Raw genomic sequence first — 12,738 nt, forward strand, 5'->3', positions numbered from 1 at the left:
TCAGCATTAGAAACTCCAGCCTACAGCAGCTACAACATGCCTTTCAAAAGGAAAAAGAAGGTAGGTACTCGCATTCTTGACACAGCTCTGCACACCGGTAAAACTTTGCTTTAAACTAAAGATTCAGGCAACCATATTTGAATTGACTTTATTTTACAAAAAATCAGTAAATACACACAAAAATGGAATCTAAAGAAGTTAAAAACAAGGAGAAATTCCATCCACAAGCAAAAATTGGATTTCAGCGGTCCTGAAGGTCGATTCAGTAGAACTAGAAAACAAAACAAACGCGTGTGTCAGATTCTGCAACTCAAAACTGAAAGACTTAAAATACAAATGGATGGTTTAGAGAGTTTAAAACTGGATAATGTCTTAAAAGTTGTTTTGCGTACCTGTCCATCACTGGACCAGCCTGTAGGTGATGTACCTGCCAGCAGTTTCACTGGGTCGGATGATTTTCACAACCTGTAAAATTCACAAAAATAGCTTCCATTTGTTTTTTTTCTTTCTTTTCTGTTTCCATAACACTGCTGATGGTGTTTTGCATTTGTCCAAACATTTATTCTAATCACACAACTGTACAGCTCATAAAAGTTCCAGTAAACAGAGAGCTCATTTTGAAGTGAATCGTGGCTGATAGTGAGGACATTTGTGGTCTGCACTGTTGGTCTGCAGCTGCACCCGTGAGAAAAACATGTTTACAGAACGAACTGGACCTTTTGTGCAGTTCTTTAAATGTCAAATCTGCTTTCAGGTGCAGGCACGTCTTATTTTATGGTTTTATCTTTCTACCTCTGTGGGAATTTGCATGTTTGGATTTGCCTGTGACCTTGCTGGAGTTTCCCCACTCAGAGATGTTACAGATTATTTCTACTCGTATTTAATGCATTGTGCTTGTCTGTCTTCGCTGCGTGTTTACCGTACCTGTCCTCTCTTCAATCCAAAGTAGCGAGCCACGGGGTCTCCGGCCTGTATCCTTGGTAACTGGCTTTCCTTTAACTTACTAAATTAAAAGGTGTTAAGGAGAACAAAGGCACAAACGGAAAACAAAGCATAAAACCTCTCGGCACACTGCAACACACACTGCAGAGGTGGATCGACCAGGATACTATCTGGCTAGAAGTTCAGTCACTTCCTCTTTTGTCATGACGATGTGCTCAGGAACAAGCTGAAAGTCAAAGACAGGATGCAGAATTGAACCCGCTGTTATTAGTTCATGTTAAAAACTAAACTAAAATAACTCACTGTTGTTTACCTCATGCTCTGTGATGTTAATAAGCAGCTCCTGCTGCAGAAACTGCTCCAGTATGTACTTGGGTGCCATGTCCACTAGAGACTGCAACAAATATCAATAAACTGATTTAGAAAAACATCCAGGAAAGAGTCACTTTTCCAAACCTTCTCACGCGAAGCGTTGCATGAGTGTGAAAGTTGTTCACCTGCTTGGCCGAGGGCGTCATGCCCATCTGAACCACAATGATGGCTCTAGTGATGTTCTCCTCCTGCATCCGCTGGCAGTACATCTTGATGGTCTTTATCCCCACTTTGGGCTCCTCTGGCAGGGACGACAAAACGATGAACACGAATATTTTCATCCATCAGATCAAACACGTCTCAATTTCAAATAAAGAAATAATATTTACTGTGCCTCATTTCTTTCTGTTCAAGTTAGAATTTGAATACCTTTGCATCTTTCTCTCAGGAAAAGACTAGAACTGTTTACACCCGATTGGACAGTTTGACACATATGGAAAGGAAGTTTTCCTGCATCAATTCATGAATATTTGATAAATCTTTCAAAACGTAGTATTGCATATCTCAATTTCTGGTTCAAGTCTTCTTGAGATTTCTTATCACTTGAAATATGTAAAGGATGAAACTTCAGTTTTATTTAGTTGTTTTTATTTTTTTGTCAATTAGGCCATTTCCTGGAATGTACCAAGCACTGACCTGCTGATTTCTACTTTTTTTTTCCCAAGCTAGAACATATAAAGGAAAAGACATTTTGTAGTTCTTCTAATCCAAAAAAATGAAGGAATTTCAAGATGATCATTTATTATTAAAATTATTATTATGCTGCTGGCAAAAGCCATTATGAATTCATAACTAGAGGGTTACAAATTAACATTGTGTGTTTGTGCTGATACTGGGAAGCAAATATAATCAAAAGATATCAGTGACAGTTCCTTCTTTGACAACTCATAAATATAAAAATGATGTACAAAAAGTAGACTGGAAGTAAGAAGTAAAATAATATTTAATACAAAGCTTCAAAGGAATTTAAGATAATTTTTTTTTGCTCAAAATTTCTTCAATAAAACACAAAAATTCTGAATGCTTCAAAGTAAATCAAATGCTTTGCACACTGCCGTTTAAAGACTGAACTATAAACGCAAAATCTTACCAGGAAAGAAAACAAACATCTGGTCTGTGGGATCATCATTATGTGCCACCAGCACTGTAAGGTCTGTACGTCTGGGTCGACCTTCGCTGGGTTTGTCTCCGAACTGACTCTTGAACTCCTCCAGAGTCTGATCCAACTCGTCTTGCGTCACCAAATAGCCTCTGTCATGGCAGAGCTGTGGGAGAATCAGAAGCAACGTTGGTTTATTTATTCAGAGCAAGTTTGTCCTGTCTGACAGTCCGATCATATAGACTTTATCCATCACTGGCTCTTACTTTTAGTATAAGCTTATACTCAAATAATGTTAGTGGAGTCCAGAAACCTTACAGCGAGAATATTTACCTCCAACCGTATCGTTACTCATTTTATCGGGCTTTATTTTATTAGGTTGCTACTTACACTGAAAATGCTAAATGTCAACAAGAAAAGAGTTTAAAACTCTATGAAACCCCAGGATTTCCAACACCACAAAGAAGAGTTCTTTATTGAAACAAGCGACTCGCCAAGCTAACATGCTAAGGAAGATAACTTTCAAATCTAACGCACCTGCATGATGGTTTTGCGGATTTTCCACAGCCTGTAAGTTTCCTCCTCGTCATCCATATCGCCTTAAATAACCCAAACTGAACAAAATGTACAAAAAGTATGGAATTTTTTAATGGATAAGACCGTTTTGATCCTCGTCTTAGACAAGGCGACACACGCTTTCGTTTACCAACGCAGGGTAATGACGTCACGTGCTGTGAGACATGATACGCCAGTGCGTCTGCCATATTGTGAGGGGCAGCTTCGTATTAGTTACCCACCGGAAACAGTATCTTGTTTTGTTTTCTTGTATATGCGGATGTTTTTCTGGTTAAAAGGCTCACAGAAGTTCACGTTCAAGTAATTTTATATTTATCTTGTGCTTGTAATACAGAAAACTCTTATGCAGCTCCACAATACACTTTTGTTCAGCTCGGTTTTAGTTATAATCAGGGTCATGGTCTTTGCCATAATATGGCATTAATAATAATGATTATTATTGCAATATTGTTGCGAAAAAATATTAAAATGGTGTTAAATTTTCATATTTAAATAACTCATGACGATCACAATATGGCGGCGACGTTGAGGTGCGAAAGAGACGCTTAAGGGACGATATTTGAATAATTACGCTAGCTAGGTGAATAAATAGTAATAATAATAATAATTAATAATAATTCACAGTTTGCTCCGCCCTCTGCAGTTCTTTCACAACATGTCGCTCAGCAGGGCGGAGTCACGGTCAGCTGGTGTGGAGATGGACCCCGTATTTTTACAAAACTGTCCAAAATGAGGCCGTTATATGTTATTTTTGCAGTAGGGACTCTGGCGAGCAGTGGGTCGCTGCTGGCGCTGATACTGTACTTTGTTTTATCCACGACGGTAATGTAAAACTCTGATACGTGATGTGTTTCGTGTGACGCGAGATTCTCAAACTTGCTTAACAATGAGAAAGCTAACCTCCGCAGCTGTAACACCATATTTCTGTTAGCTTGCTTTTCTTACTGTCATCATGCTGCGAGCCTTTGATTAGCATTCCAGGGCTCTCTGGTTGCTTTTACCCCTGCACAGTTTATAACCTGTACTGCTGCTCCCTATAAACAGTTTGCACAGACTGTGTACTTTGTTGTGGACAAATATTCAAAGTGCTGTAACAGGATTGTACTTCATGACACTCAAGTCAATGTCTCTCTTGCCCTCTGGGTCATGTCACCTGCTGATAACCTCATCATTTATAAACACAGCTGCATGTGCCCTTTGGTCATGTTGCATAACTGAATCACAGCGTAAAAACATTCATACCCTTTGTTTCCACATTCCAACCGTAAATTTTAAATGTTTTATCGCAGTTATATTTGATGGAATAAATTGGAATTGGAATGAAAACAGGTTTTTCAAAGTCTTTTAAAAATATATAGCAGTATAACATTTCCAGTGGTATGCATTTTTCTGTATTAGTAAATTACTGTTATGAAAAGGGTGAATATTACACAAACTTGCTTAAACATGATATAAGAAAAATCCTTCTAAATCTTTTGAACATGTCTCCAAATCGAGATAACTTTGCTTTTTATTGAATAATGTTTTTCTTGGCACTCACGCTGCAGATTTCCCACATCAGCTTGTATAACGCTGCTTTAAAACGTCTTGAAACACACACTCTTTTGTTGTCTAGGATTACGATTTGGTTGCTTTTAAGCTCTGGCGCTCAGATGACCTTCTTCAACCTGCGTGTGTTCCCCAAACTTGACTGGTTTCCAGTTCGATTTTTTAATTAAATCGCATTACACAAACAGTCTGAGTGTGTTTGCTCTGAGCACCGCTCTTTGCCCCCGGGGGGCCGCACGCAGCTCAGTTTTGCCCAAGATTATCGAAAGACTTTGAACTATGGACTGCAGGACACGTGCCCTTCTGATCTGGATTTATTTGTTTAGAACCAAGGAGTCACAGCTTGTCATTTCTGGAAATCTGCGCCCGCCCCCTGGTAGATTGTGAACAACCTGGTGTGTGCTCTGTCTGTCAGTCTGAGGCTGTAAGCTTTAGTCACAGATCGCGAGGCGTTGGGAGCTGATTGTTCTCTCTGTCTTCAGGGGAACAAAGTAAGAGGCAGTCATGCGCCTGATAGGGTGCACAGTGCTGCTCTCTGTCCTGCTGCAGGCGCTGGTAAGACGGAATCAAATCAGGGCTTAAATGGTGGATCTTACTCTCATTTTTTATTCATAACTTTGCTATTTTTTTCAGTATTTGTATCCCTTTTTATACATAGTTCGAAGTAGAAATGCTGAGGTGTTTTTTAAATATAATTTTAACCCCCTTTTTTCCAACAGTCTACCCCAACCGAGGATTGGCAGAGAGCGACGTCCATTTATGAATTTAACGCAACAGACATCGATGGGAATTTGGTGTCCCTCGAGAAGTACAGGTAAGTCTGCTTGTGATCATTTCTCTTCTAATGTGACAGCCACAGTATCTTTCTTTAATGTGTTTTTTTTGTGTGTGTGTGTGTCTTCAGAGGAAATGTTGTAATCATCACCAACGTTGCCTCTAAATGAGGTAAAACTCCTGTAAACTACTCTCAGTTTGCTAAGATGCACGCCAAGTACGCTGAGAGAGGTTTACGCATCCTTGCCTTCCCATCCAACCAGTTTGGGAACCAGGTACGTTTAAATTCACTTAAATTGTATTGTATTGATGCACAGCTGTACTGTGACCAAAGAAAAGTTTTTCATGCTAAAACGAATAGATTTTGATGACAGATTTTACAATTTACACGACCACAGACGTAGTTCCAGATATAAATGTTTTCAGTGCTGCCAGTGCTGGCATTTAGTAGATAAGGTTCTTATGAATGTGTTTGTTTTGGATCTCTGCCTGTTAATCAGCAGAATTATCCAGAAGCTGCCAGCTTTATGAAGCTCGGTATAATATAAGAACATAAATAGAGAAGATACCGTCAAGTCGGTGTAGGTTCAGGCCAAGAAAGAGGTCATTATAATATTTGTGTGACTCAGGACTGTTCTGTGGCAGACAGTACCGGTCAGCAACTTGCACACAGTCTTCATTAGCATCATTGTAGTTTATAGTTTGGGAATTAATAACTTTTTTTAATGTGTTCTTTTTAAGAAATCTGACACAAAATCAGCAGTGACTGGAAACATGACTTGGAAGCACCAGTTTCTATTTATATTTTTAAAACTAACTATCCGTTTGCCTTCTGGTTTTTACCTGCAGGAGCCGGGTAACGAGACTCAGATCAAGCAGTTCGCCCAGGGTTACGATGCTCAGTTTGACATGTTCAGTAAGATCGAAGTGAACGGTGAGAACGCTCACCCACTGTGGAAGTGGATGAAGGAGCAGCCCAACGGGAAGGGGACCTTCGGAAAGTACGTTGATAATAAAAATACTTCAGTAAGACACTAGTCTGTAAAAGTTGGATACCAGTTAATCACAGCTGCAGATGACCAGGTTTCATAAAATCAACTTTAGTGCCAGGGATTTATTTAAGCTGAAATGAAGGTCAATCAAATGAAAAATGATTTTTCTGACATGCCTGTTTTTTCAATCCTGCAGTAGCATCAAGTGGAACTTCACTAAGGTAATCCAAACTAATAGTTTAGATTGTTTGACCTTGTCTTCTCTTTTTTTCTAAATTAATAAGAAAACTACTCTACTACTTAATTGTTGGGTGTGTTTTTTTAAAGCTCATGCTAAGTTACTTTGTGTTTTTTTTTTTTTTTCTGTACCTAGTTTCTGATCAACAGGGAGGGGCAGGTGGTGAAAAGATACGGACCCCTGGACGATCCAAGCGTACGTACAAAATCCTTCCCTCTGTTACTGAATTGATCTGAGCTGTGTCAGACTTGCAGGAACCTTGATCAAACTTCCCTTTAAATCAACTCGTGTTAAGTGGGAAACAACGAACAAACTAACTTAATTTCTGTGTCATAATTCATAGGAACTGGAACATTTCCAGATGACATTTTACTCTTTCTTTGTTTCCAGGTGGTGGAGAAGGATCTTCCCAAATACCTTTAATGCACCCCAATCATTCCTTGACTACTGATGCCATGCTTATCATATTACATCTCCAATGCTTCCTTATGTGTCTTTACCTCTCCAAGAACCGATTCATATGGTTAAGGTCCGTCCCAGACCAGTGACGGTCTGTCCCAAAACCCGCATTGCGGACAGGACAGACCTGATGAAAACGGCGTGCCAACCTACTGGAAGGATCTCAAAACTGATATGAATCTGGTTCTCTGGAGAGAAGGAGACAGGGTTTCCTGTGCACATCAATAATTCTCTTAATCTACACAAAGTGATGTCTTTTTTTTTTCTTAATAAATTTGCTCAGATCCAAATTGTAGTTTTTGTCTGGTCTGTGAAATTTCTCGATAGTGTTGCTTTTGTCACAACCGGCCAGAGATTAAAAGGGGCCCAAAGCAGAATTTTATTGGGGGCCATATTTACAGCTGATGCTATCACCAGCATACTAACATTTTTATAGGGCTTAATTGATTACAAATTCTGCAGATAAAACATGCCAACTGCGTTTAGTTGACATTATTTATTAAATAACTATCACTGAATGATGGCCATAGATGGCTCTTGGAATAGGCAATATTGGCAGTTGCTCAGGACGCCAACTTCTGGCGGGGGCGCTGCCGCAAGAACTAAAAACTGAACCCTTCCAAGAAATAAAAATAAATAATAGCAAGAAAATGTTGGCCGACTGTCTCTGTAGTAAAAAATAAAAATTCAAACATATGTGAAACAAATGAACACATAACTGAACCGCTTCACTGATAAGGAAATATTTACATTTCTCCAGTTTCTTATGGGTTTTTTTTGTGTGTATCTTATGATTATAGTTTGGAAAAGATGCTAACTTTTCTAATATTTTCCTTAAGCTACAATTTAGCTAAATAGTGCTGGCATATTGTCTCTTTATAGACTGAAGTTGGCATTGAGTTTGCAGCTTCTGTAAGAACAGTCTCACCTATTTATCTTTGGAATTGAATTAATGAAATGAATCAGACCAGCTTTGTGTCCCATTCCTGCCTAAAACTTCTGAACAATAATCTACCAGTTTTTGTGTTACACAGTATTTCCTCTCTGAACAGGTCAAATGAAAACAATTCTAGGTCAAAAGTAAATTAATAATTGCTTTTAAAAAGCTCATAAAGAAATGTTTTTGCTCCAGATCAGGCCCCGTATGTTTCTTAGTTTTCTTACAGCTGGGTTCTGGCTTTCTGTGAATAAATGGTTAAAGGGTTGCCAGTTGAATGAGGAGAGGGAAGAGTTTAAAACTGCTTGACTATATTTTAGAAAATAGTTAATAGATTTTTAGAGCCTCAGAAGGATACAAGGATATGAAACAGAAATCTTTGTGGGCATAACTTCTGTATCTAGAAGCCATACATTTCCCATTTTGAATCTAGTGATTTGCAACATGTAAAAAACGTACATGTAGAATGCAGTGTAAGGTGTGTGTTTTTGTTGCTGTCACCCTTGGTTTGGAGGGTGATAGCAACATTTTTATAATCTTATTTAATTCCACAATTTGACCACTGAGAATATCATCTGTGAAAGACCGTGCCATCCCAATTGTACTATACTGTTATTGATAAGTGACATTGATAATGTGAGGAGTTGCAGCTCTCTGAGATTTCCCAAATCTTAATCTGGAAAAACTGCTAAAAACTGTGCAGGTAAGAATTGCATGAGTCTGTGTGTGTGTGTGTGTGTTTGCGGTGTGCATAGTTCCTTTAAAAAATAGTAGTAGTAGTAATAATAATTTATTATCAATTTACTTACAGAAAATTTAAGGGTGGGTTTTGATGAAGTAGTTGGAAAAAAATCCTTCATATGTTTATTTGAGTTATTAGAATCACTTTACTTTAATCCATAGTGCAGTTTTCTGACGGTCTTTTTTTATAAAAGTATTCAAGAATGAATAAAGTTAAAGATGCCACTGCTGACTCCAGGATTCACAACAAGAGACACACACTGAAAATGTCCACGTCTTCAGAGGTCCTGGCTGCAGTTCCCCCACATGCCTGCAGATGGAGCCAGAGCTTCCTTTACCAACACCAACCAGGCACCAGCAGCGGGAGCTGCTCAGTAGGCAGCAGCAAGTGCAGCCAAGACGAGCGGGCTCTGCGCTGCTTCGTGAGGGAACACCGCACTGATGAGGGGACCGTCGCTGAGGACCGTCTCACATTACTCCCGGTGATTACCGTGACACATCCACCAACGCGTCGTTCCGCCTTCCGCCGGGATTTCACCGCCGCTGAGAAGAGGTCTGTCTTTCGGAGGACGCGCTTGTTTTCTTTTTCCTCCGGGAGGCTGAATGGAAGCAGCAGCCGAGGGAGCGGTCGGACTGTCGGAGGCCGGGGAAGGGAGCCCTCTATCCGGGGCCACAGCATCCGATGATGGGGAGACGGTTGTGGGAGTCAGTTACGGAATGGACGCCGCAGACATGGGTATTTTTATCACGTATTCATTAACCCCCATTCCTCTTTAATGTTCGCTTATTTTCCTCCTTATTATTATTTGTTAGATTTTCTCTTTCTGCTGCTGTGAGCAGAAAGTCCCGACTCATCTCTGCTAGCCTCAGGAACTGGAAAGCTAAGCTAGTAGCTTGGTAATGGGTGAGGAGAGCAGGTGAAGTTATGAACATGCAGTTCTTGGCACAGGGCAGCGTGTTGTCTGCGTGTCCTGAGCGGCTAGAAACACAACAAACCACGGACAAGATTAGACAAGCAAATGGGCGTTATTATATATGTATGAGCTGATAAATGTACTAGTAAACTGGGGGAAATAAAAAAATAGACAGAGGCGTTGCTAGGATATTAGACCACCTCTCTAACAGGGACAGCATGTTTCGTTCTGGTGCTTCTTGTTAATTAGAAATATAAAGAAGATTTTTTTGTTTTTTAAAAACATGAACTGTAAAAACCATTGCATTAAAAACAAACCAAATTTGTGTTATTTTTACAGATTCGCTTCAGGGTGAAATGTGCCCTGCTTTGATTTAACACAACAGGTTTGGGTTTGAATTTGAGCCATGGGGTTAGGTTTTCAACCCAAAAGACTGATGAGGTAAAATTAATACATTTTATCCACCTTTTTCTGTACATCTTGCAGGATTGCTGGTGGATGGTGCCTATACTGAGGCTAGATGCAGACTGAACAGGGCAACACAGACACACTCACACTTAAGGACAAGCTGTGTTCAATTGGTCTCATAAGTTAGAGCGTCTCAGGTGCGAGTTGGGAAACATTCTAACCTTCCCAGCTGGAATTCCGACTTGAGGAGGTGTTGCTGTTTTTCTGACGTCTGAGTATGAAGTGAAAAGTGACAAATTATGTTTTGCTTGGTGGAAGGAGGCCAGAGTACCCACAAAGAACCAATGTATACACAAGGAGATCATGCAAACCTCACACCAAAAGTCCTGGATCGTCTTTCAGTGAGGCAACAGTTGTGGACAATTGCGCCACCCTCCCTGAAAATGGATAATTTTCATGTTTATTATACCCCAACAAAAAAGAAAGTGAGCTGTGTTGTTGTGTAATGTCACAACAACATAAACCCAAGATTTTGGTGAAAGAACCCTCCCTCCCCAGCAGTTTGTACATTATAAAATATAATGGGTTTATTGGGGGTTAAGATTTTATGCTTACTTCAGCTAATGTACACTTTACAGCTATACTGTAAAAAATTTATTTTAGAAGGGGTTTGCTCACGACCGGCAGCTAGAAACACTCAAGAAAAAACAACAAACGGCTGCTCACGGTAGCAAAGGCAGCTCCTTGTAGAAGAAAACCAAATGTAATCATTAATTAAATGTAAGCTGTGACTTTACTATCCACCATAATTCCTGCATATTGTTCTTCAACTTCTGTAATCCTCCTCTTTGACGCTCACAAAATTAAAATGTTTGTTTCATTTTGGGGTTTATGCTTACAAAAAAACTCAGCTGCTACAGGTTTATCAGCTTGCTGTGTAACCTTCACATCTACTGATTAAGAAATTGTTTTTTTTGTCACTATGGATCTTGTTGTTGGGCTGCTCATTCCAAGTTGCACAGTCAAAGCGTATTCTTAGGCACTGCTCAGCGACAACTAAACGGCAACTGCAGTGAAAATAAAATCAGCTACCCCCTGCAGGGGACCTCCACAGCACCCTCATAATGAGAACTGCCTGTGCTTGGTGATGAGATTTGGGGAAGAAATGCTTCTGCTGTAGGTTTCTGACTTCATTTACATATTATGCATGTTTGTTAGGAGTCAGGTAACATCATGAGTCAGGTAAGATGAGGTCTGTTTGTGCTCAATTCAATGAACAAAAGCAAACGATGCATTTGTTTTGCTATGAGAAGACCAGATTTTAACTGAAGCTGTTATTGGCACTGCTGCCTTACTAGCAAACGGAGACCTGAAGTTTTGTTCTTAATAGCTGTGAAGATAAGAATCCTCGGTTTCTTGTAACTTCTAATTCGAAAGGAAGAAGAATCAGTTTGTTGCTGTTGATGTTTGACCGCTCTTAGCAACAGAGTTGGAGGAGTTAATTTGAAATGGTTTGTTTCCTGAGTTGCACAAGGCAAAATCCTTACATTTTCCATGAGGCTGAGGTGGGAAGTATTCCCGAAGTTTCGTCTTGGCATTGTTTTTTCACCCGGAAGCCATCTTGGATGTCTGAGGTCTATCTGAAGTATCTGAAATAAACTGTCACCCTCTGGATGAAGAAAATTTGCCATAATGTTCAAAAATATCCAGAAACCACCAACAATCAAGCCAGCCACAAACTGGAAGTCGTTGAAATACCATTGTCACAATCTGCATGCAAGAAAACCCTGTTACAAAATTCAGACCCAAAAGCAAAGGTGAAGTTTGAAGCTGATAATCATCCAAATAGGTTCTGGTAGAAGGTTTTGTGCTCAGAGGATTGTGCTATTGGGGCCAGATTCTCAAAGTATGTTCACAAGAGTCAAAGTGAGGTTTAGGGTTAGGGTTTTTGAAACCTAAGAAAACACTGTCCCAGCTGTCAGGCATGGTGGCGGTAGAATCATTCTGTGGGTTTGTTTAGCTGTCAGTGCCATCTTTGATGTTTGCCTGGTAAAAACAAGCCCCATATTTTACGGTTTGCTTCGTACAGAGGATCTGAACCTTCGGCTATTGAGAAACGATTGCTTGCTAGAGGCGTGGGCTCTGTTGAAGTTTGAAAACATTAGATTTGATTTTCCCTAATTGCTAACATTAGGCCATGACGTATGTAGTGCGCTAGCTAGCTCGACCGCGAAGGAAGCTACGCTATGAAGCCTAGACAGGATTACATGCACTGTAAACAACCTTATCTCACTGTGAAGAGATAAATGCCAACCCGAATGATATCTAATAAAATATCTTAAATGTTCCTTTTGCTTTGACTTTAATTTTTCAATATTTGGACGCGTGGCCAACACAGACTAAATTCGTTCACTTCTTCCGTTGTCATTGCCGAACTACAGTAAGGCTGCAATTCTAAAACAGTGAATAATCTATCATTCACAACTCCTCCTTGTCTTTGCTGATTGGCCCGGTTGAAGTTCAGCCAGAGAAAGGGAGCTCAGTTGGAGAAATCTCAGACGGAGCCCAGAAGGGAGAAGAGAATCGAGTGGAATTGAGGAAGGCAATGGCCGGGCTAATTTTATATGCTAAGGGCCTGATTACTCTCATTAGTGGAAGTCAGTATTGACAAATGTAGACCAAAAGATTCTTGCTGTTATTTCAGTTCTCAGAGGTGATTCTGTGGAAATATACCGAGA

At 39.9% G+C, this 12,738-nt stretch overlaps 3 protein-coding genes across 7 annotated transcripts in view; 2 read left to right on the plus strand and 1 right to left on the minus strand.

Moving 5' to 3' along the window:
• The first annotated feature begins 21 nt into the window (after nt 1–21).
• gpx4a (glutathione peroxidase 4a) lies at nt 22–7,295 on the plus strand. 3 transcript variants are annotated; one of them, XM_032571648.1, is made up of 7 exons: nt 22–60; nt 5,257–5,351; nt 5,442–5,586; nt 6,161–6,312; nt 6,500–6,524; nt 6,677–6,736; nt 6,932–7,295. In XM_032571648.1, the coding sequence occupies exons 1-7, from the start codon at nt 37–39 to the stop codon at nt 6,962–6,964; spliced, it is 534 nt and encodes a 177-aa protein (XP_032427539.1). In that variant the 5' UTR covers nt 22–36; the 3' UTR covers nt 6,965–7,295. The 3 variants fall into 3 exon arrangements, with proteins under 3 accessions (XP_032427539.1, XP_032427537.1, XP_032427538.1); XM_032571646.1 differs by lacking the exon at nt 22–60 and adding an exon at nt 3,629–3,811; XM_032571647.1 differs by lacking the exon at nt 22–60 and adding an exon at nt 4,846–5,092.
• Nucleotides 133–3,139, minus strand: polr2eb (RNA polymerase II, I and III subunit E, b). Its single transcript, XM_032571645.1, has 8 exons — nt 2,951–3,139; nt 2,405–2,579; nt 1,440–1,555; nt 1,256–1,336; nt 1,110–1,168; nt 925–1,003; nt 393–465; nt 133–271 (listed from the first exon to the last, which is right to left on the minus strand). The coding sequence occupies exons 1-7, from the start codon at nt 3,005–3,007 to the stop codon at nt 400–402; spliced, it is 633 nt and encodes a 210-aa protein (XP_032427536.1). The 5' UTR covers nt 3,008–3,139; the 3' UTR covers nt 133–271; nt 393–399.
• A 1,520-nt stretch (nt 7,296–8,815) lies between the features above and the next one.
• The window catches only part of pip5k1ca (phosphatidylinositol-4-phosphate 5-kinase, type I, gamma a), a 49,864-nt gene continuing 45,941 nt past the window's right edge, over nt 8,816–12,738 (plus strand). Inside the window, exon 1 of one of the 3 annotated variants that reach the window (XM_032571683.1) lies at nt 8,816–9,414. In XM_032571683.1, the coding sequence (XP_032427574.1) occupies nt 9,282–9,414 (133 nt within the window). In that variant the 5' untranslated portion in view covers nt 8,816–9,281. The remainder of the gene's footprint in view (nt 9,415–12,738) is intronic. The other 2 variants (XM_032571685.1, XM_032571684.1) reach the window with 2 other exon arrangements.

The sequence above is a fragment of the Xiphophorus hellerii genome, chromosome 9 (genome assembly GCF_003331165.1).
Source record: "Xiphophorus hellerii strain 12219 chromosome 9, Xiphophorus_hellerii-4.1, whole genome shotgun sequence".
NCBI lineage: Eukaryota > Metazoa > Chordata > Actinopteri > Cyprinodontiformes > Poeciliidae > Xiphophorus > Xiphophorus hellerii.